The 23,620-nt window shown below is 34.1% G+C and overlaps 1 protein-coding gene across 4 annotated transcripts in view; it reads right to left on the bottom strand.

Annotated features, from left to right (window-relative positions):
* Positions 1 to 23,620, bottom strand: part of LOC135128998 (kinesin-like protein CG14535) — a 445,574-nt gene that overhangs the window by 12,333 nt on the left and 409,621 nt on the right. For all 4 annotated transcript variants that reach the window (XM_064056089.1, XM_064056098.1, XM_064056082.1 and 1 more), the window contains exons 7-8: positions 21,935 to 22,028; positions 8,072 to 8,269 (exon numbers count right to left, since the gene is read on the bottom strand). In XM_064056089.1, the coding sequence (XP_063912159.1) occupies positions 8,072 to 8,269; positions 21,935 to 22,028 (292 nt within the window). The remainder of the gene's footprint in view (positions 1 to 8,071; positions 8,270 to 21,934; positions 22,029 to 23,620) is intronic.

Consider the following 23,620-nt stretch of genomic DNA (forward strand, 5'->3'; position numbering starts at 1 on the left):
CTTCAAAGACGAAATTGTTTTTTTTTTAATAACACACCTTATTTTTACATATTTTTATTAGTCTCTTCTTAGAGTTTATAACTACAGTTTATTTTTGAAATGATGCTGTGCTGCCACTTTATTTCCATTTTCTTGAAATTTTTTGGCAATGAAAAGGTTCACAAAAAATCGTAGTCGAATTATTTTTAAAATCTGTGTTACAATATTTTGTATGCTTAAAAATAATTTTAAGAACCGTTAAACTTTGGTCTTTTACTTTTTTTTCTATTTCTAATACTTAATGAGATATTTAGGAACGTGCGCTTAGTTATCCATCCTGTATGTATACAAAACAATTGTTATAATATAGGCAGTGTCGGTTTTGAAAATGGTTATCCATTACATCTCGTGTCACTACTTTTCTCGAAAAAGCTGCACCAAGTTTAGAAAATAATCAGTTTTACTTTACAGCTTTCTTGAATCTTACAAAAATCTTGGATTGTGTATCATGTGTTTTAATGCATAAGCTGTATGTCTACAGTTCCCATATTAATACTCCGTACAAATCATGGCGTAATTCAAGGATCAATTCTTGGTCCTATCTTGTTTTTGTTGCATATAAATGATCTACTACAAAACTTGACACATTTATAAGTAAGTATAAGTACGTATTTGGTAATATAACTGTGACAACAAACAATATCCTAGTATTTTACTTTTTATACCAAAAATATCGTTTACAACCAGTGAAGGTTATTATTATTATTAATTTTACGATTATAGAATAGTCATGCTGAAGCAATCTGATTTAAAAATCAAATTAAACAAAATTGAATCCTTGGAATGAATGAATAATCTTTTTATACATGCTGTATTTTAATATCAAATGTAAATTTTTTCTCTGATCCTGTCAAAGTTATGTGCTGTCGACAACAAAAGACACAAAAAGAGAAAATAATCTAAATAAAATCTAAATATGCAAATATGTGTAATGGCAAAAACCAAAAACAAATGGATAGGACACAACAGAGCTTCATTTCACTAATTAAGCTGCTTATATTCGTCGTTATGGTAACATTATCACGATATTTATAAAGTTTTTAAATGAATTCGATGTCAAAGTGCAGACTTAAATAAATTAACGGAAAATAGGCAATTTTATCAAAAAGTGATTTATGTCACAACAACAGATATAATCAGTTTAATTAATGGAAAATGAACTCTCATTTTGTTTAATATCAATAAAAATCAGTTTGGAGTGCTATTTTGCGTATCGAGTTTCCATGCCTAATTAAAATCATCGATTCTAAGCAGTTCAACTTAAAACAATCGAAAGTCATTAAGTCCTGATGCCAACAAATCACGTGATCGTCTCTCTGTTTTATTCTTGCTCCTAATAAAATAAATAACGAGTTTCATATTTGTAGGTAATCACTGAACGTTGTCAGTTTGCACATTCAAATTGAAGGAATTAGAAAACAGAACAGTTCACAGTTTCCTCGCCCTAAAGTCAAAAGTGGACCTATCCGGACGCTTTTACGTCCACTACGACATTTATTGGTGTATTTTTAAATAACCTCAGTAAATTTTTAAAATCAGCCAACTGAAACCAACTAGAACATAACATTTATTTATGCGAAGTATTGTTTGTTACAGTCCTTATTATCCTGGAATTAAATCATTTGTTATTCAGTGTTCCAGATTACAGTTTTGTAACTAGTTTTCTTACAACAAACGTTTCCTCTTTGAGTTAATGTGATTGTATCCGTGAAACAGCGAAACAACATTTAAAAAACAATACTAATTCATACATTATTCAGAAAGTTAGATGAAAAACGCAAAGTATTTTTCACATTTTATGCAAACATTTACAATTCGCTTTAATTTCTCGTGTGTACATACCTAGCAGACCATATTATAATTGGAAATTTTAAATATGCAAAAACAATGTATACTTAAGCATAATGATATTACAGAGTTAATAATTTTTCCTTGCTCATATTTAACAGTGTTTTAAAAAAAATTAAGTAAATGAAAATGGTGTGTGAATAACATTACAAATCACAAAGCTGTTAAAAGATTTGACCGATATATTAAAAAAGGATTTAGAGTTTTTCTAATGTTTTTCTAAATTTTTATGTTGAAAATTTCATGATTCATACATTTGTTAGGTGACATAGTAACATTGCTGCCAATAATTCAGAACTGCCAACACAAAAATCTTCTTCAATTGCATTAATAATAGTCACCAGGTTTTAAAATTTGTGCTATGTGAATGTCGCCTCCGATCATATTTCAAATTTTCATCTGAAACTGTCCCGTAATTCGTAACAAGAGAACTAAGAACACATTTTAAATGAGCAGTGGTTTAAAAATTCACATACTTAACTCAGCGACGTTCTTGGATGCAACTCGGTACCTTTGAGAAAATTCATGTTTGTAGATTTATTCACTACAGTATCGTTTCAACACCTACAAAAACACCAACTACTGAAACTTTAAACCAAGCTACACCTTTATAATTGCACAAAACCCTCGGGCGTTCTTTACGCTTGAAAGTATGACTTCGTTTTTTAGTCGATTGGTAAATGTGCGTTATTGTTGCAAAATAATTTTAAACTAGTGTGAGCCGAAATTCTTGAGGTATGGATTTAATTAAAATCTGCAGAAGTCACCTGCCAAGCGCTTTACCCTTCACTGCGCACCAGACAAATATTCTCCTAGTCCTGATGTGTTTATACGTAATTTGTATTACGCCACAATGGAAAGCAAACATCGGTATCTAAATTCAAATCAGAACGTCGTCCTCAAGTCCTACGTAACAACTGATCCCAAGTTTATGAGTTTCGTGCCGTCGCTAGATTTTGAATTTATGCTTGGCTTTAATTAATTCGGGTAATTACCTTAACTTGAAGTTATAGTTCACTTCATTATCGTCATAAGTTGGTGATGATACCCTTTACCGAGGAAGATACAATGCCTGATTCTGGCAAGATAACTGTCTTAAAGCGTGAAATTTTTAGGGTTGCAATTTCGCAAGGAAAATTAATGCGACTGTCGACGAATGTCACGGTTAACATGGCAAGGAAATGCGCGAAGTGTTTGTACAGTTGCGTGCGGTAAATTAAAAGGGATATGGTAATTTTTCGATAGCTAGCATTCCGTAGATATTATATTTGTTTGGAAAAATTACTTTGACGATAATTACTTATCCTGAGAAATGAAATTCATGCCCTGTAATTTTGAGTGAAGTCGGCAGGATGTGGGAGTTGTAGGTAATAACACTGTTCCGAATATACAATAAAGGCAAAAATAATAAAAAATTACTTGAATGAAAGAATAATAACCTGTGTAAATAAACCATAGAAATTACATATCTAAATCGTAATACAATCGAATGACCTTATTTCAATATTTGATATATATTAATTATAGTATATTCAATAATCATTATTTAGAAAATTGTTCGGTAAACTTGATTAAATGCGAGCGGAATGATACCTACAAATACAATTAAAACGTAATATATTAAATAATTATTAAATTATTTATTACTGATTCATGTACATCACGATGATCGTTGAATGCTAGAAGCTATGAAAAACATTTGTTACTGTTTTAAGCAGAATGAACATTGCAGTAGAAAAAAATCACTTTGTTTAGTAAATTGTTTAATCTATCCGAAAATTTGGTTTGAACTACATATAAAACCTTGTTATTACAAATAGGTTTCCATAAACGTTAATTAAATTCTTTTACTCTTCATTTCTTTTTGTTTCTATACAGGGTGTGTCAATGAGGGCTTAACATCTCAAAAAATCAAAGACCAAATTTATGTGTTCCAATCAGTCTCTTTCCGATACTTCAAATTTTATGCTGGCATACCTGGTTGTCAATTAGAAATTTGGCACCAAGTCAGTAGTTGCCATTTTTTCATCGATCATGTTTGTTACGTACCCTTATGTCAAAATTGACAATTGTGAATTGAGATGACAATATTGCTGCCAATAATTCAGAATTGCCAACACAAAAATCTGATTCAATCATTAATAATCACCCGGTACCCCTGATGTAATATTTTACACAAAGAGATGTGCTTTGTTTAGGTGTCAAGAGTGTGTTTACCAAAAAATCTAATATATTATAATTTTCAAACAACTATATCTTAGTTTTTCAAATAGAATAGCCTGTATGATATTATTGCATCTGACTTTTTATTCTCATTCTTTTGATATTTTGGTGTGTTTTTTAAAAACAAGAGAAAAATTTCAGAAATTATCAACTTTAAGTACAGAAAAACACTACTGTACCTTTCCACTGTGAAAAAATTTAAGAAAATTCAGATGATTTGAAATATCGCGTTGTATTTCTAAAAGTTAAATATCTTTGTAAAGTCTAAAAAATGCCCTAAGTTATTTAGACAAAAATTCTCGGTCCTCTGAAGGACATTGGAATAAATATGGCTTCTTCGAAACATAAACAAATAAAATTGCGATTTTTATAAGTTACAATAAAGATACCAGTGGACTGTTAAAGTACAGGTAAAGAAGCTACGCTCACAAGTTCGGTACATTCTTAACTTCGATTGTTTATGTTCATATCTCGAAAGAATTCGACGATTAAGCAGCAGCAAGTTGCCTCATCAAACCAAAGGAGGCGACTAAAATGATTAATTAAGGTACAGTGGGGCGAAACGTTTGAATATCATTTTGATAATTTTCATTTTATTATTATTAAATATAGCTGCACGCAACATTACTGCATTGTCAAATTTTCGAGAAAATGAGGTGAATCGTTTTGATCTGATTAATAAATAAATTTGTGACCCATGAGTCGATCGAACCAGCAACATTGGCGTTAATAAGTCAACATTTTCACGACATGGCCACCGAGTTCACGTCTGAGTCTCACATGTACTGGTATTTTTTTGGAAAAATTTGACTGCTTAGGGTACAAAACCAAGGCTGCTTCATAAACCACAAACATAGAAGTATGTTATTTTATAAAATTAAAATGGCATATATAAAAGAAATTAGGGGTTGTCATCAAATTGTTGGTTGGGATGATCTAACAAATTTAACTTTGTACCGTCTGCACGATATTTCTAACATACTTATATAATTTGAGGACAATTAGTCCGGTAGTTTTAAAGTACTATACTTCTTTAGGTTACGTTCGGGAAGTAAAAAGATCAAATCAAACATAGGTATTATAGGGAATTCCATTTAAGAAATTAAGCTTTATGTTGAGCTTCAGAAATAAAATACTTTGTTAAGCTGAAACTAATTTTAATTTAATCTGTTTAATCTCTTTTTTGCATCTTTAGTAATTAATGAGATCTAAAAGATCGCGCGCTCATTGACTCATCCTGTATAAAATATACAGCAGCATTTCACGGTTTTATATCCTGAGAACGTATAGAAATGTTGAAATTTTGGAAATGTCATATATGACAACTAGATATATGTCTGATATGATTGGAAAAAAAAGTTCCTCTCGTAGGCTGTGCAATTTATTTTTAAAATAATGATGTTGTTAAACTGAACAAGGAACGCGTTGGTGTTGCCAAACATCATTATATTAAAAACAAATTGCATGGTCTACTAGAGCAGATTTTTTCTCGATTATATGGTAGGTCTTCATTTATATAATATTTTTGACAGTTAAAACACAATAATAAAATACATATAAGTGTTTTATATCATTGAAATTGTAATTTCATCATCTACCAATATCCGTAAAAAATTGACGTTATAATAAAAAAAAAAACAAATTTATTGAAACAAAAACAAAAAATAACCCAGTCTAGTACTTATTTAGGGTTATTTACTACGTACATATTTTTAAATATACAGGATGTTTTGTTTAAAAACTACATCTCATATTTGAATTATTTTAATAGATAATACACTAAGGGCCGGTTTATGGAAAGCGAATTAAATATTTAATCCTCGATTAATTTAACAAAAGATTAAAATGTAGAGCTCGTGATTTGTTAAAACATGCACATTGCATAGCAACGGACCTCAATTAAAAGTTAATCGCTTTCCATAATTGTAAGGATGTTTTTACAGATTTATATCTCATATTACAGAAGAAACGTCAAATAAGATACAAAGGAGATCAACCGCTTGCAACATATTTGCATTTTATGTAAAAAGTTGGCACTCTACCATATTTAAATAGGGAGATCTGCGACTTTGCATAACAGTTTTTAATTACCTTGCTTTGACAAAATTTGACTTTAACATGGTGATTAAATTAATAATTTTTCAGTTTTTTGATATTTTTCAAATGGGACACTTTGTATATTGTAACACATTCAGGTTTATTTTTTATAAGCTTTGTTTGACACCGATTTTGCTGAAGTTTATCCTAATAGTTTTTAGTAACAAATCTGATATTAAACGAAAGTTTCCTTAGCGACACGCTATAAAATATTATTACAAAACACAGGCAGTTCCATTTCAAAAAAGGGGAAAATTTGGCAATTGCAGATTTAAACATCCTATAGTGGAGTTGTGAATTTTTTTCGAAATGCAATTATCTTAAAACTATTGATAAAGAAATGACTGTGTCAGATGAAAACATGTTTCATTTTTAATAAGAAATCTAAATCTGTAAAAATAGATGCTGTGTATATGAAAAAAAAAAAAAAATACTTGTTTGGTATGCAATACTTAAATGAAATAACTCGCATGTTTGAAAAAAGTTTTAAATTGTAGCCTGAACTAACTTCTATCAAAGTCCATCATCGAATATTTTCAGCAGTTTAAGGTGAACGTGTAGGAGATCCTTGGGACATCCTGTATATACAAAATGTCCCTGGATTGAATTTACACGAGGAAAAAGTAATCTTCATTTAAAAAAAAAATGTCACAGGGATAAAAATTAATTTTATTTAGTTCATAGAGTACAAAAGTAAAGATTTCTGTCTCTTTTGCCTATCTGTAGACACTTTATTAGCTCTATTTACATAAAAACATTCTTCAAAACTAGGAATTGATTACCCTATGATAATGCGGTGTAGTTTAAGTGAGATTTACTATTGAAGTCATGGATTTGTTAGTAGTAATTGCTAAAAGGCAACAGACAGACGATAGATAATCAGTGTATCTTCGTCGTCTACGGGTTGTTAAACTTCAAGAAAACCAGAAATTAATGAAACTGAACATGTTGTAATACTGCCTAAACTGTGATAGTTTGGGATTTCAAAAGTTAATCACATTTCGAAGGAATCTTTAGAGTCGAGAAGCAACAATAGGAAACTATATCCAAGATGTTTCAGGACACGATTTAAATTTTGAAAATATTGCATCTGCATCGTAAGTTTTTTCCAAAATTTAATAGATCGGTCCACATCTTGTCGATTTCTTTTCGAACCAACAACAAAATGTGGTTTTTCTGGACATAAGTAAAAGTTTGTTTTCGTTGCGAGATATTTATTATATGGTGTGGCGTCTGTTTCTGTGCGACCATCAGTCCGTAAATGCTTTTCTGCCGTTAGGAGCAGCAGAGACAGTCGGTGGGAAGTCGCCAATTAGCACAATTCCAGCCACATCACGGCTAAAAGCTGTTTTAAACGTCGACTTTCCCTCCACAACGTCGCAATGTCATGTCAAGCCGAAAATGTAAAGTCGTATCTAAAATAATACGGCGGATTACTGGAACACGCTACTTTGTTATTTCACTGCGGCAAATATGCTAACAATATCGCAACATAGCATTCGACAATTCCTATCCGGAACACGTAAGCGAAACAAAGACCAAGACTTCCGCCAACCTCCTTATTAGCGCCGCGTGTACTTTGGGGGATGTTACAAGGTGTCTTACATATTACCACAAGCCGGTGACACGCCGGACCAGCTGCGCTTTATTGCACTGCGCTGCAGCGGAGAACATCACGGGAAAAGTTGATGATTAAAATTCTTTCGGTATAGCGAAAAATTACGAATTATTAAAAGGGGAAGGGCGGCTAAAATTAATTATTTTTTAATTCTCTCGATGCTGAGCGGGCGGTAAACTTCTTGTCCAATCTCGCAGGAAAAGTTTTGCAATTAAACGGAGAAATATTTGCTAATTTTTTCCTTACCGTTCGCATATCCGGCGAGGAGATCGCGCATTTGATTCGTCGGCCCGCATACTTCTAGGGCTGAAACACGCACTGAAAATCTAGCACCAGTTTTCTGTTTCTGTTCGTTGATGCCCTTGAACAACCACGAAATGGCACAAGGGATTATTCCTAGGGTGTTCGCGTTTTCGGGGGTCCCTAGCATGGTGTACGACTTTCCTGAAAAGATAAAAGAACATCATCAAAAAATATAAACGAACAAAACAAGAAGCTAGCACATTTTGTACTTAATATTTAACAATTAACGGTCATATTGTTCTGAAGAATGTCTGTCTAATAAAGTCCTCAGCAGACAGTGACTGACAAACAAAGCGATTAACAGAAAACTTGCATGTTGTCATTTTACTTTTGTTTTATGACAATATTTTTTTCTAGATTTGAAAATCAGAAATTTCACCTCCTGTTTAAAGCTACGTTAAAACTTAAAGTGAGCTTATGTCACAGAAACACATTGTTGAAGTGCATGAAATGCATATTTGTTACCTTGTCCCTGTAGTTTTAATATACATAGTTTAATGGAAATACTGATATAGTGGATAGTATGAGTAAAGTTTACTCGTTTTAGCATTCATGTATTCCTATCTTTTTCTAGTAGGGATAAAAGCATTTGTTCGAGAGTTTGTTCATTTACTCAGTATTAATTTGTTTGTCGTTGGCACTTTTAGGGTAGAAACTGATCCGAATATAAATGGCTTGACTCACTTTATGTAAGAATTTTGTAACTGCTAAAATATATAATTATAGTAGTGTAAAATTAAAGTCGTTTGTATTTTTGAAACGAAATAAGAGTCTGAACTGTTCAAAGATCATTTGTTTTAAAGTTTAGAAAGTAATTTAGTTTGTTTTAACTTCCCAAGCGACAATTCCAGAGAATTGTTATAAAAGAGACATCGTGGCGAATGTTAAATTTCATGTTTTGTCGATGTTTCGTAACTTCCGTTTTTGTTGTCTGTTTGTTGGTGATTTTATTAGGCTCTCCGAACTGGTTATTCTGAAATTCTAAATATCACTTAAGATTATTTCCAAGTTAACAACATACTAACGAAAATTTAATGTACTCATTCTCTCCAGAAAATCGATGATGTCATTTTAAAAGTTTGTTGGGTGCGACGAAATTTTGGTTAGTCACTAGCACCAATTTAGAGATCAAAAATTATTAAACGTTTCACTCTTTTTAGCTAGATAGGTTACTTGAATTATACTTCAAGTACATGAGGAAAGTAATTGAGATTTGAAGTACTTTTATTTAGTAAAAGTAAGTACTTGGTACTTTACTTGAACACTATTTCAAGAAGTACTTTGTACTTGGTACTTTAAGTACTTTTGTACTTTGAACAGCTCTGCAGGCGATACAATTCCTTCTAACCAAGCATTCAGAAGACTCGAAAAAAAAATTAAGAGAAGTTGATCAATTTAAGAAAACTAAAGTTAGACGTCCTATAGTAATAACGTCAAAAAATGAAGCTGCCCTGATTGAAATTATAGAAGATAATCCTGACGTGCTTCAACAGATCACAAGATTAGTCAGAGTTCGGTTTTTAACATCTTGAGAACAAACCGATTTCACCCATGCCAATTTAGCCCTTCTAATTCAAAATGAAGATCATTTGCGCGGAAAGGAACATGGTGTCAGGTATTCATCTAACACCCGAAATTCTAATTAGACTACGTGAAAAAGGATAAGGCGGATAGTTTGAGTACTTATTAGAGGATACCTATTTATTTATTTTATTTATATTCGTTTAAAGATCGAATAAATTACGTTCTATTTTCTTTAAATTTTGCCATTATTAGGTGCTTGACGATTTTCTTGTCATTATGACATAGTGTTATTTTTGTGGTGTTGTATTTACTATGGTTGCTAATTTAAAAAGATTAATAGCTTGATCAAAGTTGCGTAAGATATGTATAATGTGTCGCCTACATGAACGTATTCACGCGTTAACAGATAAAATAATCACCCTGTATAGCCTCCACTATTTCTCTTGATACACCACTTGTTGATCGATAATTTGGCAACGTTCGTGTTCAGACAATTTTCTAATTAAAAGACGTTCTCAATCAATCGAAAGCTGTTACACAGAGCTCGTGCTGAGCATTAAAGCTGGAATGCAACCACTTTCAGATTAGAAAAACTTTTCGGTATGAATTTGAAGCTGAATTTCTACAAGTGTCAAATGTCATAAAATCATGAGCAAATCAGAAAAAATTGTCTGTTACACTAGTTTAATAAGACAAATTGTAGTACTCGTGCTCCAATAGAACGTCTTTTATCTTAATATAATAATAATATTCTATTGTTAACATTAGCTATTAATTGGATTAGCCTTGTGTTCGTGTTTGCTTTTTAACTGTGGTTTCGCGTCTTTGGGACCTGGTAAACGGAACTGGTAAAGTAACTTCCGCATGGGGGACGTGAGAGATGCAGTATGATTCTATCTGATCTAACTATCGATAACTCTACGTAAATGATGCGAAAACATAGCTTCTCTTATTCTACGTCAACCCCCCAGCTTTTAGTTGGTGCAGGTTGGTACTGCCCACTATAGTCTTCAGTTTCTAATCCAAGGTTTGCAAAATTTGACACCTTGTACTTCCGCTGCAACTGGTAATTGTTCTCCCACTACTGGTGTCGAGCCGATGGCATCCTTAAAGGTCTGGTCCTTCGAATTTGGCAAACTTGCTTTCATGATTGTTCTGAGTTAGCCTTACCCGTATGGGAGGCGATCTGATCGTTAGTCATCCTTTGGTTTACCTAATTTTCTTGTAATGTTGGTAATAAAATAATCGATGTGTGAAAATATTGTTATTACGGAAGTGTATTGTTCAAGTTTAGAGAAATTTTAATAAATGTGGGCAGAACAGGCGGAAGTTTTTGATTCCGATAGTGATGATGATATCAGGGATCATGTGGGGCGAATGCGATGTCCAAAGAGATACTGACAAGCATTAACGTTAATTTTCAAAACTACAACTTTATTACACCATCTTTCTTGGTGAGGAGGTTCATGCTTGAAAGTGAATTACCCACACAATGTTCACCTCCTCCTGGATCTTCTTTGCAATAACTTTACCAACGTAATTTTTCACTGATGCAGAAGTTTTTCTTTGATCTTCTTTGTGATAACATTACCCTCGCAATTTTCTTCTAATGAACAAGGTTTCACTTTCTATCCTCTTTGCAGTGGCAATAGACAACTTGGATTCTGTGGAAGTGGCAAGGGTTTAATAATAAATAATGCGGGCTAGCGGTTCTAATACGACTTTTTCGAACTGTTTTTCGATTTTTTATCAAAGTTATTAGAATGATTAGTATTTAATATTCATTCAATTTTGGTGAAAAAATCAATGTATGTACAGTCATGCTTACATAAATCCCGCACAACCTCGCTCTTACGTAGTGTCAAAATCGATACAAAATCAATACCATGGATACAAGTTCAGATTTTCATTTGTACAGGATTTATGTGAGCATGACTGTACATCAAGCATTGTGGGTCAACTTTTTGGAGGTTATGTTGTTTATTTTGATAAAACTCAAGAAACGAGAGAAGAATGTAGATATACACATTCTAAAAGAAAAAGTAGGGTACCCACTTTCAAATCAGTTATCAAAATCATGTCGGAGAGAGTTATGACTTAATTACTATTCCTTGGATAAATTCTTATCCTATGCCAAGAGCGCGAAAAACCGTTGTTTATCCCAAACTTTGTCCGTTCTGCAGATATCCTATGATTGTAAAATCGCTATCCTACTACCTATTCAAGTAATAGAGTTATCCCTGGTTGGTAAATCCCTGGTTGGTAAAAGCGCGCCTAAGTAAAGTAACAATAAGGCATAAAATTTCTATCATTTTTTGTAAAAGATCCATCACTACTTGCTAAGATAAAACTGATTTTGGCAAATGACGTACCCTCTAAGAAAAGAGAGGGTGGGTGGGCGGTGCTAGCACCTGCTAAGATAAGAGTAATTTTGGCAGATGAGATATCCTCTAAGAAAAGAAGGGTGGGTGGGCGGGGCTAGTACCTGCTAAGATAAGAGTAATTTTGGCAGATGAGATAGCATCTAAGAAAAGAGAGGGTAGGTGGGCGGGGCTAGTACCTGTTAAGATAAGAATAATTTTGGCAGATGAGATACCCTTTAAGAAAAAAGTGGGCGGGGCTAGTATCTGTTAAGATAAGAGTAATTTTGGCAGATGAGATACTCTCTAAGAAAAGAGAGGGTGTTTGGATGGGGCTAGCACCTGTTAAGATAAGAATAATTTTGGCAAATGACATACCTTCTAAGAAAAGAGAGGCTGGGTGGGCGGGCTAGTACCTGTTAAGATAAGAATAATTTTGGCAAATGACATACCCTCTAAGAAAAGAGAGTGTGGGCGGGCGGGGATAGTACCTACTAAGATAAAACTGATTTTGGCAAATGATATATTCTCTAAAAAAAGAGAGGGTGGGTGGGCGGGGCTAGTACCTGCGATTAAATTGTTGTAAGAAAAGACACTAGAAGCTTCAAAGTACTTTCAAATTCTTTCCAAACAGGAATACCTAGAATCTCGAGATCGTTTTAAATTTTTCAAAAAAAAACGGGATTCCAAAATTAACTCAAAAACAGGTCAGGTCAGAATTTCCCAAAAATAGAACACCAAAGTCCCCCAAAATAGTTTTAAATAATTTACAAAAAATCTCCACGGGCTCCCAATAACCAAGACTCCGGGCTTCCCTTTTGGTTCTCGTGTTTAATTAATACATTTATGTCCGTTTGCACCAACGCATTGCAACTATACTTAAAATTTAAGCAATACTTAAAAACAGAAAACCGTTGCACCAACATGAAACCGCTTCTTAGGGTATTCTAAGAGGGGCTTATTTTAAGCCGGCAGGTAGTGACGCCTTAAATTCTAAAGTTCTTCTTAACAATAACAAATGAAAGAGCGCATGCTCGGTCGCTGTTGCCAATCATGTTGCACTTTGCATGTTACGATCATGAGCTGAAGATACCTCAGTTGCTAGTGTTGCCAATAGAAGTCCGCATTCCATTAAACTCACTAACTATGCATTGCTTTATTAAGTCACGGATAAGCAACGATGGTGCAATAGACAAACAATTTAAGTCCCAAGTAAAATTAAACACTTCTTCTTCCGCCCACCCACCCTGTCTTTTCTTAGAGGGTATATCATCTGCCAAAACTACTCTTATCTTAGCAGGTATTAGCCCCGCCCACGTACCCTCTCTTTTCTCAGAGGGTACCTCATCTGCCAAAATTCCTCTTATCTTAGCAGATACTAGGCCCGCCCACTTTTTTCTTAGAGGGTATCTCATCTGCTAAAATTACTCTTATCTTAGCAGATACTAGCCCCGCCCACTTTTTTCTTAGAGGGTATCTCATCTGCCAAAACTACTCTTATCTTAGCAGGTATTAGCCCCGCCCACCCACCCTCTCTTTTCTTAGAGGGTACCTCATCTGCCAAAATTACTCTTATCTTAGCAGATGTTAGGACCGCCCACTTTTTTCTTAGAGGGTATCTCATCTGCTAAAATTACTCTTATCTTAGCAGATACTAGCCCCGCCCACTTTTTTCTTAGAGGGTATCTCATCTGCTAAAATTACTCTTATCTCAGCAGATTCTGGCTCCGCCCACCCACTCCCTCTTTTATTAGAGGGTATCTCATCTGCCAAAATCATTCTTATCTTAACAGATACTAGCCCCGCCCACTTTTTTCTTAGAGGGTATCTCATCTGCTAAAATTACTCTTATCGTAGCAGATTCTAGCCCCGCCCACCCACCCTCTCTTTTCTTAGAGGGTGTCTCATCTGCCAAAATCATTCTTATCTTAGCAGGTACTAGCCCCGGCCACCCACCCTCTCTTTTCTTAGAGGGTATCTCATCTGCTAAAATTACTCTTATCTTAGCAGATGAGAGAAAAATTACGTCCAAGATTTTCTGGTCCCGCTGACGAAACGTAATGCCATTAAAGGAGCTAGAAATTCATATAGTAATTAGTACCGGGTGGCAATTCGTCAGGCGAAAATCATCGCTAACGAAAATTGTATAAAACACTCCCACAATAAAACACAGGCTAAATGGTTCATCATCACTGTAAAACGCAGTGACAAACTATGTCAAGTGCGCGAAGTAATTGAACATTGACAAACAGCAAATCTATACTTAGGTATATTAAAACCTGTACGCTTTCTGAATGTCTAAAGATTGTTGTCCCAGTTCTTAAAAAGGGTGAATTTAGCAATATTCATAATTGTTTTAGAAAAAAAAAAAGGTACCTACAGTTGACCAATATAATTTAATTTGTAATAATAATCAGTTTGGCTTCAAATTCCGATTAAACACATCACAAATCAAATGACGAACTGTTTTGTTCTTATACCACAACAACCTTTTCAGATTTGACCAAAGCCTTCGATTGTCTCTCACATTTGGTACTACTTTATTTTTGTTATATCTACTTCTAAAGAATTGACGCCAGTGATAGCAGGTATAAGTCAGCTTCAATGAATACGTGTCGTTCGTTTATTATGGATGTGTCTTTGCTACAGAATTCAAAAAGTCATTATAGGTGAACATCCTCTAATTATCTTCATGTTACGTGTCGTGTCCGCAGGGATCTATATTAGACCTGCTACTGTTTTCAATTTTTATTCATAATTTACCGTCTAATTTAACAAAGTTAGTTTAAATGCCGACATCACTATACTCAGCAGAGGTAACATTTTTGAAGATTGCGTAAATAAGATTTTGGAGGCACAGACGAAAGCCAACCAACGAACTAAGCATGAACACCGATAAATGAGTCAATATATTTTTAACACTAATCAATTATCTATCTGAATCTATCTATCTGAATACGCCGAAGAAAGCTTGTACCATCACATTTTATCTGAAACATTATTAACACTTCTTTGGAATTTCAGCAAGACACCTATTAACATTAAATTGGAAATTGCAAAGTGTTGACTGATAAAACTGACGCGTAAAAATATTAGTAGTGTTATTTAATTTTTAATTGAGATTAGCTATTTACATTAAAATCTCACTTACTTTTGTTGAAATTATGTATTTCAATATTAAATTATTTATCCCTACCAAAGAGTTGATGACATCGTCTTAAGAAACTCGTATGTTAAAGACTTATTATTTATGTTTGTAGTATTTCAAATGACGGGGAAGTTTTGTGGAAATAACTTGTTTGTTATTATGTTATAAAATTATTAAGTTAATTTTACAGCGTGAATTAGAAAAAAAACATTTTGAGAACTTTTTTTTTGCTGACAAAGTAACGTAACGAATTAATATATTGAGGTTCACTGCACTGTTTTGTGATTAATGACGCTCAAATCCTTTCACTTTTTGTAATTTTTTTTTGACGAAATATCGTGTCAAAGTACGCTCATTTGTTGTCACATGACCTTACAAATTCTGATTACAATATCCGCGAGCAGCAGAAGCAGCTCAAAGGGAAATTGAGATCTAGTGTATTCATTAATTCTTTACGCATGGATGAAGTGTGAGTGGTTTGTTAAGTCATAATTTTTTGCTTTTCGTTCTTATTCTCAGTTAGTTTGTTAATCCTGCTACTGCTTACAGAAAAGCATCGACTAAGTTGTGTGTTGTATAAAAATACTAGTCGATGCACTTTTGCTATTTTATGTTATATGGGTGTTGACTTGTGCCGTTAATGACTTAAAGCCGTTTTCTGTTTAATCAAAATGAAAACTTTCTTGAATTATGAATTTTAATTATTTATTAAAAGGCTTTGAGAATTTCAGCGCAAAGACTGCCGATTTTATTTTGAATCTATTCCTTTGGCATTAAAGGTGTTTGAGCGTCCTCTTTGCTTGCATCTCCGCTTAATAAGAGTCAAAATTGAAATATAACTCTATGCATATTTATTCTCGACTTTTGATGCAATCCGGAGTTATTTTAAAGGTAAATTTAGTGTCGAAGTAGCTCTCGCAGTTCGCAGCCAGTAACCAGATTTAAATGAACGGGGAAAAGTTTGCTCCTTCAGGATAACACTGCATGTAATAACCCATTTCCATGCAAACGCGCCTTGTAAAATGCAAAAAGCTCAGCCGACAAGACGATCCGAACAGAAGTGTCTCGTCACATTCGCTATTATTTATGAAAAGGGGGTCGTAAAAGACCGACTGTGGCAGTTAAGTTTGTTTAATTGTGGTTAGGGGTGAAATAAAATATTCGGTTACTCTGGATCCCGCTGTCGGTGGATAATTAGGGTGAGCTCGAGTGGGTCTCCGGATTCGTCAGCAAAAAGGACGATTTGAAAATATCGTAATCCTGTAGAGCAGATATCTTTCTTTATAGACGGGGTATTTATTCAGGAGGGGATTAGGAGGCTTATCGGTCCCTGAAAAATGGCTGAATCCAATACAGTATTTTCCATGCATGCATTGCTCTTCAGCCTAAAAACTTTCATCAAATTGCAAATTTTTCACGTGCCCCACACGCGCATTGTTCCCGGTGTTATTCGATGCATGGATTTTCAGGTTCGGGAAACGGCAGCGGACGTTAATAATGCAACATCAACTGGTTTTTTAACGCTATTTTAAACAAATATTTGCTCGTGTCAGACCGACGTTCGAAAAAGGGGATCAAAAACGGGAAAACGCTGCAAGGCCGTTTTGTTCTTTTGTACTTTATTACAATGAATGGACAATGACATAATTTGCATAAAATAGTATCGAAATGTGTTGCCGGGCTGCTGGAACTGTAAATTCCGACGTTAAATAACTGGCGAGGATAGCTTCAGTAACGACACCCTAGAGTCCGATCATCCAGTCAAATGTTCTCATCAACAACTAACGGATAGATGCGTTTCGGCTAAAAATAAACGTCACGACCATAATCGCAACCCTAATTACAGAGAAATTCGACTCAATGCATTTAAACAAGAAATATATTTCCGTAAATGGTTATTACTATTATTATTTTACATTATTTGAGAACATAAAAGTAGCAAGACGTACTTTTCTAAGTGAAACCCTGTATTATATTGAACATATTTTGATAACTTTGAAAGTGATGATAATACAAATCAAAATTAACTATGCATTTCGTCTAAAACATCGATGACGTCATCTGAACACGTTGTTATATCGATCTTAAATCCCATATGGGTTAAATTTCTCCATAGAGACAGTGATGACATCGTAAATCTTTACTGAAATTACGCGCTGAGATGATTTGGTGTGGTTTAGATGTTTTTACGCTATATTTTTTGTCAATTAGCGATACTTTTAAAAGCTTTGGCACGTGTTTGTCTTTTTCGCAACTCTGTTATTTTTCGTTGTTTTCGTAGCATAATGCCCTAAAGGGTATAAAGTCGGGGCAAGTGCAACTACGTCACCCTATACATCCATTGAAATGAAATTCACCGTCGATCAGTGAAGAAATCTGACGACAGTCAAGAATTTACCCTAAGTCATCGCGGAGACAGAGATATTAATCACAGTCTGTTTAATTTAAGTAATAATTATCAACACAGCTAGCTCGTGTTTTTCAATTAACAGATTGGGCTAATACAGGGGAGATCAATCTTACTTCAGCACTGTTTGCACACTTAATTAGCTGAAAATTAACGGAGTCGCTAAACTTTACGATTAAAAAGCTCTGTCTCCTTTTACCCCTTGACTGATTATCTTTGGAAATAACGAAAATTAATCATAATTAGTTTCAGACAGGTGTTCCAAGCCTAAAGGCATCTCCACTGTTTTCATTTCGACGAATTATACAGAGGCTACGTTCCGTTCGGTATTTTGTCACATCAACCGACGGCTATAATTTCATTTCTTCATCAGCGGCCCCTAAATGAATTTTCTCCGGTAGCTTCTTAATACCGGAGTCTACTACATTGGGTGTCCCACAGGAATGGTGGCTTGATGAATTAGCAGCGTGCCTTTGTGTTAATTTCTTTTGCATATTAAAAATCTAAGAGTGACGAGACTGGATAATAAATTGTGTTCAGTTAAATTAGAACAAACTTAAAGTAACAGCTGTCTTCATACACTATAATATACTGAGTGATTGAGTTTGGTAGTCACACTCATTTGTCTGTGGGACTACTAGCCAATATATGACTTAGGGCAACTCAAATTAAACATGTTGGAAATTAACGCTTATTCTCAGAACAGTGAAGAGGGTAATAACTTAATTTACAGACCCTCAGAGCAGGTGGAATCCCTGCCAGGGACGTCCCATGTAAAAGAGAAAACGATCAAACAGACCAAGATTTTAAGCATGAATTAAAACCATAAGCTGTTAAAAAGCATAAATATTGAATCATGTTATTAACAAAACGACATGATGGGCAGATAACATAATAAAACGGCAAAGAGGAACAAAAAAACATGGAAAAAATACCACGGATCAAAGCACTAGAAGAACATGACAAACATAAATAAAAACACAAACATGTAAAAATGCTACTAAAAGTAGAAAAGAGTTATGAAAGAATTGGAAGGAAAGATGGTACAGATCCACAAAAAATCAAAAAAATTTCTTTGACACGCTAAAACAATTTCGAAGTAAAATAGACTTCTACCTAATTAAGATAAAAGATCAAAATTAGTCTAAAGTTAATTAGACAGTACTTCCCTCGTCTCTGAAGTACAGGTCAACAAATACAGATTCTTGGAACAATAATAAAATTTAATTTTGCGAATTTTATTGCTTATGAGAACTTCTACGAGAAAACCTGAAAGCAGCGATTCGTGGCCGTCATCAAACTATTGGTGGGCATGATTAAACCAATTTTGGGTAGCATCTACACAAGGTTCTTAAAAAATATTTAAAATTTAACAATCGGTGCGTAGTTTCGGAAATTATCTGTCTAATAAAAATCTACACAAGAGACAGACGGCTGATGATAGATTGATGGAAGCGGCCAATCTATTTCTCCATACTATACAGGTCATGAAACGTCAAGAAAACATAAAAGTAGCCAATCGTCGGATGGACCCTGTTAAACAAACACTTAAAAATGAAAATGGAAGTATAAGAAGATGAAAAGAATATCTCTAAGAATTACTAGAAGACAAAGAGCAAGACGCAAATATGGGTGATGAAAGAACATATATCGATTCAAACATAAACTTCAGGACGAAATGGAAAAAGCTGCAGAAAGCAAAGTGAGGTGATAATACTGAATTTAGTAGAGCAATAAAAAAGAGCCTCGATAGACGGCATCATAACCTCAATTTTCAAAAAGTGGATCACTTAAAATGCAACTACAAGGCGATAACATATTCAAGTATTCAGGAAAAATCTACTGAAGGATCATATTACAAAAATTAAGAAACCGTTTAGACCCGACAATAGAAGACACCCAAGGTGGATTTAGAAGAGGAAGAGATATCCAAGAGTAAGTGTTCACCTTACTGTAAATAACAAAAAAAAACCCTTAGAGTTAATAGAGAAATTTACATGTATTGTATGCATGTATGCTGCTGGTTTTTACTTTATAGAGGTTTTCACAGAACGAAAAACGCAAAACCTAGTTTTATAATTTTTCAAAAAGCAAGATTTGTTGGACTTGTACTTCCGAAGCGAGGGTCCAATGTAAAATAGAAATTGGATTCTCTTCTGACAAGTTGTAGAATAGTAAGATTTAAAACAAAGCAAAAATAGCCCTGCCCACCCACCCCGATTCCCTTTTGATCATTCATTTTTATTGGCTCCGAAGACCGGAAGTTGGACTTTATATTGATATATAATAGTATCTATGATTATATTTTTTTAATACAATTTAATTTTTACTAAATTGTTTCAATTTTTCGATTAGCAATTTGACGAGTTTTCAATTTTTAATTTTTCAGTTTTTCATTTTTTGTTACTACTTGCTAAGATAAGACAGATTTTGGCAAATCACATAGCCTCTAGAAAAATAGAGGGCGGGTGGGCGGGCCTGGTATTTTCTAAAATAAGACAAATTTGGGCAAATGGGATACACTCTAAGAAAATAGAGGGTGGGTGGACGGGGCTACTACTTGGTAAGATAAGATTGAACAATATTAAGAGCAGTCATTGAAATGAAGAGGGGGTAGTTGGGCGGGGCTACTGCTTGCTTATAAGACTCTTCAGAAAAAAGCTACATTCAGCTCCGCCCACCTCTTTTCTCTATTTCATTGACTTGTTTTGATAAGTTGTAGAATCTAACACATTTCAAAAGGTTTTACAAAAATCCGTTCAGTGGACCCGGGTTCCGACGTATAAATCTTACAACAACAATCAAGGCGGATTCATAAGCCATTAGTACAAAAGTATGTTACTTTTTAAAATTGAAATAGTATTCACAAAGCAAAATGTTGACGTGATGTCATCAAATTGTTCTTGGGGATAATTTCACAAATTTTAATTAGCGTTTAGTGTTTTACCATCTACACGATATTCCCAAGCAACATTTCAAATTTGAAACAATTCGTCTGGTAGTTTAGGAAATTATTGGTCCAATAAAAATTGATATAGACGACAGACAAACGGAAATGGGAGGGCTATTTTTTCATATCTTAAGAGTCAGGAGTGGTCAAGAAAACATATAAGTAGCCGGAAGGACCCTATTATACTTCCTTAGGTTACGCCCGGGAAGTAAAAATTAAAATTAACAAAGATAATAAACCAAAGATAATGAAAATTAGTAAAAAGAAGAAAAACAGAAAATTAAAGATAAACAATGAACAGGAAGAAAAATACGAAAACATAAACCATAGAATTGCACAATCAGGAAGACTGTAGCAAAACATATAAAAACAGAAATTTTCTCAAAAATTGTAGTCCCGACAATAACATACAGCAAAATAAAGGAACACAAAATACACCTACGAATAATAGAAAACGAAAGTTAAAGAAACTATATATGGAACATCACATTAAACAACTGCATACAAAGTCAATTAATACCATAATGCAAGAAAATCAGTTAAGAAGGTTCGGTCACCTCCAGCGAATGAACCTAGATAGATTAACTAGAGCAAAACCTATAGGACTAGACCCAAAGGAGGACCAAGAAAAACGTGGATACAAGGACTAAACAAGGCAAACAAGAACAGAGGAATAAGTTGGAACAATATTAAAAAATTAACACAAGGTAGGAAAAAATATGGAAGTAACCATTTAATGATGAAGAAGACCAAGGCTCAATTCAGATTCTACCCTTAATCTATAATGTTAAAATTATTTCGACAAAATTAAAACCATAAAAAAATTGAAATCACAGGTACATTGTTGAATGTAACTAGAATTTATCTGTTCCCAAAGGAGACTTTCTTTCTCTGAGATAAATCTGAATGTTTCTGAAAAAGGATTTTCTTTATCTATCGCTCAATTAATGTTAGTAAATCTTATTTAAGAATAAAAGAATTACAATTCGGAACAAATAATCTAAATGGAAGCTAGTAGAATTCAGTATATTTTAAAAGTTTTGTTTTAAAAGTAATTGTTCTGGTCTTGTTAATTTGCAACTGTAACGCAACTGCAGTCTTCCTGAAAGTAATCAGACATCTCCAAGAAAACAGGTTTAATTCAACCAAGGCTCAACTAACCAACAAACTAATCTTTTTCATTTAATTAAACGGCAAGGTTAATTCTTTGTAGCTGAGCCCTTTCGGAGCACTGATTTAGGTCATGCTAATTACAAAATAAATTTCAGCGTATAAAAACAGCCAGAACCTCTCTCGGTTTTCTCAGATCCACCTCCTCGCTTTCTGTCGTTTTAAGGAATCACATCTAATTGAAACAAAACAGTTCGGACGAGCACTTCCTCTCCGGATTATCATCAATAAAACATGAGCCACTTACCGAGTCCTGCATGTCCGAAGCAGAACAGACAACCATCATTCCCATTGATGACCGCGTGGATGACGTCCGTGAGGGCACTCGAACACACCTCCGTCTGAAACCAAAGGATGCTGTAGTGCCCCATAGCAACCAACTTAACTAATAACTCGTGTGTTGCATGCATTAAAGATTACGCTTTGTGCGCGTTAGCGCCAAAACTATCGGAAAATGTTCCGAGTTTGAGATTTATGCGGTATTGGAGTTTCTTACTGCATTGGCTGCAAGTCGATTTGGGAAAAATCTGCATTGAACGGCTGTAATAAACAATTTTAACGAGATGAAGACCGCATTGTCATCGCCGTCATTATCCTAACGCTCCTTGCAGATGGGCTTTACAACTCCCTTCTCTTTATGTTTATCGCTATTAGCTGCCTCTACCTTGAGAGGGGGCCGATATTAATATTTTGCGACCTCGTAACTTCAAGACTGAAATTACCGGGGTTCGGCGATAACTATTCATGGGGTTAATCACGACTCTTAATGAGCGATAGAAAAATGTTAATGCCAACGCGGGTGATGAAGGCTGTTAAGGGTGGAGGTCGAAGTTATAGCAAAATACATTTTGCACCTACAGGTAATGGGTTGTGAAAATTGCTTCTTAACGGGATGTGCTATAAGGAGCAACTTCTAACGACTTTTCGCTTTAGCCCTCATTCATCACATCACAAATAAAATTTAGGTTGGAAATTAAAGAAAATCAGATTTACTTGCGTTTCAATAAATTAATAGCGTTTGAGTGTTGCTTTTATAAAATTTAATTAATAAAGTAAATGTTTTTGTTAGCTACGTTATCGAGTTGTCGAGTTAAAGTAATGAATTCTGGGTTGCGCTCAAAAACGTTTCAAAGGAAAGGAAAGATATGATTGCTTGACCAACAGAGGCGGGTCAGAGAAGGCCAAAAAACTCCAGGTCACTTATTAATAAACGGTACGTAAAGGGCTAATGAATTGAATCAGGAAATACCCGCAGAAATAGAAAATTAATTGAAAACTTTAGAAATAATAACGAAGAGAAACGATTATACTATATATATAATTTTGCTACTTCTTTAGTTATTGCTCATCAAGGCAGCCTCCTGGGACTTACTATTTTTATTTGGTTCATAAACGACGCAAAATAATAACTTTACATTGAGTTTGACATCGAAGTGCCAATTGTCCCTAATACAATGACAAACACTACGACATACGGAAAAACAATAGAATGGGAGGAAGCTGTTTTGATCAGATTTTTAATTAGACACAGTTATTAAAAAAATAGTGGTGCGATGTTCGTGCCTCTGATTTTTTTTCAATATGTGATATTATAATAACGTATGATTTTATAAATTTCTGCTCTAGTTAACCATGACGCGTGTCAGTAGAAAAAAATCACCCCCCTCCCCATATTAAAAATTATACAGTACATAGTGGTAGCAGCGAAACACGAGCAGCCTAGATCCTTTTTGGAATATTAAATATTTTGCTCTATTACTAGAAATAAATAATAGGTTTAATTTTGCATAAAATATTTTATAATTTTTTGAGATTACGTTAGAGGCGGCAACAACATTTTTGATAGTGTTCTGTAATGATCATATCAACTTCAGTATCTTCGATAGTTTTGATTAACTGGTACTCATATACAGGGTGAGTCACTAAGCGCGCG

Source organism: Zophobas morio, unplaced genomic scaffold, assembly GCF_036711695.1.
Source record: "Zophobas morio isolate AGI-343-1 ecotype UQ-CSIRO unplaced genomic scaffold, CSIRO_AGI_Zmor_V1 ptg000002l, whole genome shotgun sequence".
NCBI classification, from domain to species: Eukaryota; Metazoa; Arthropoda; class Insecta; order Coleoptera; family Tenebrionidae; genus Zophobas; species Zophobas morio.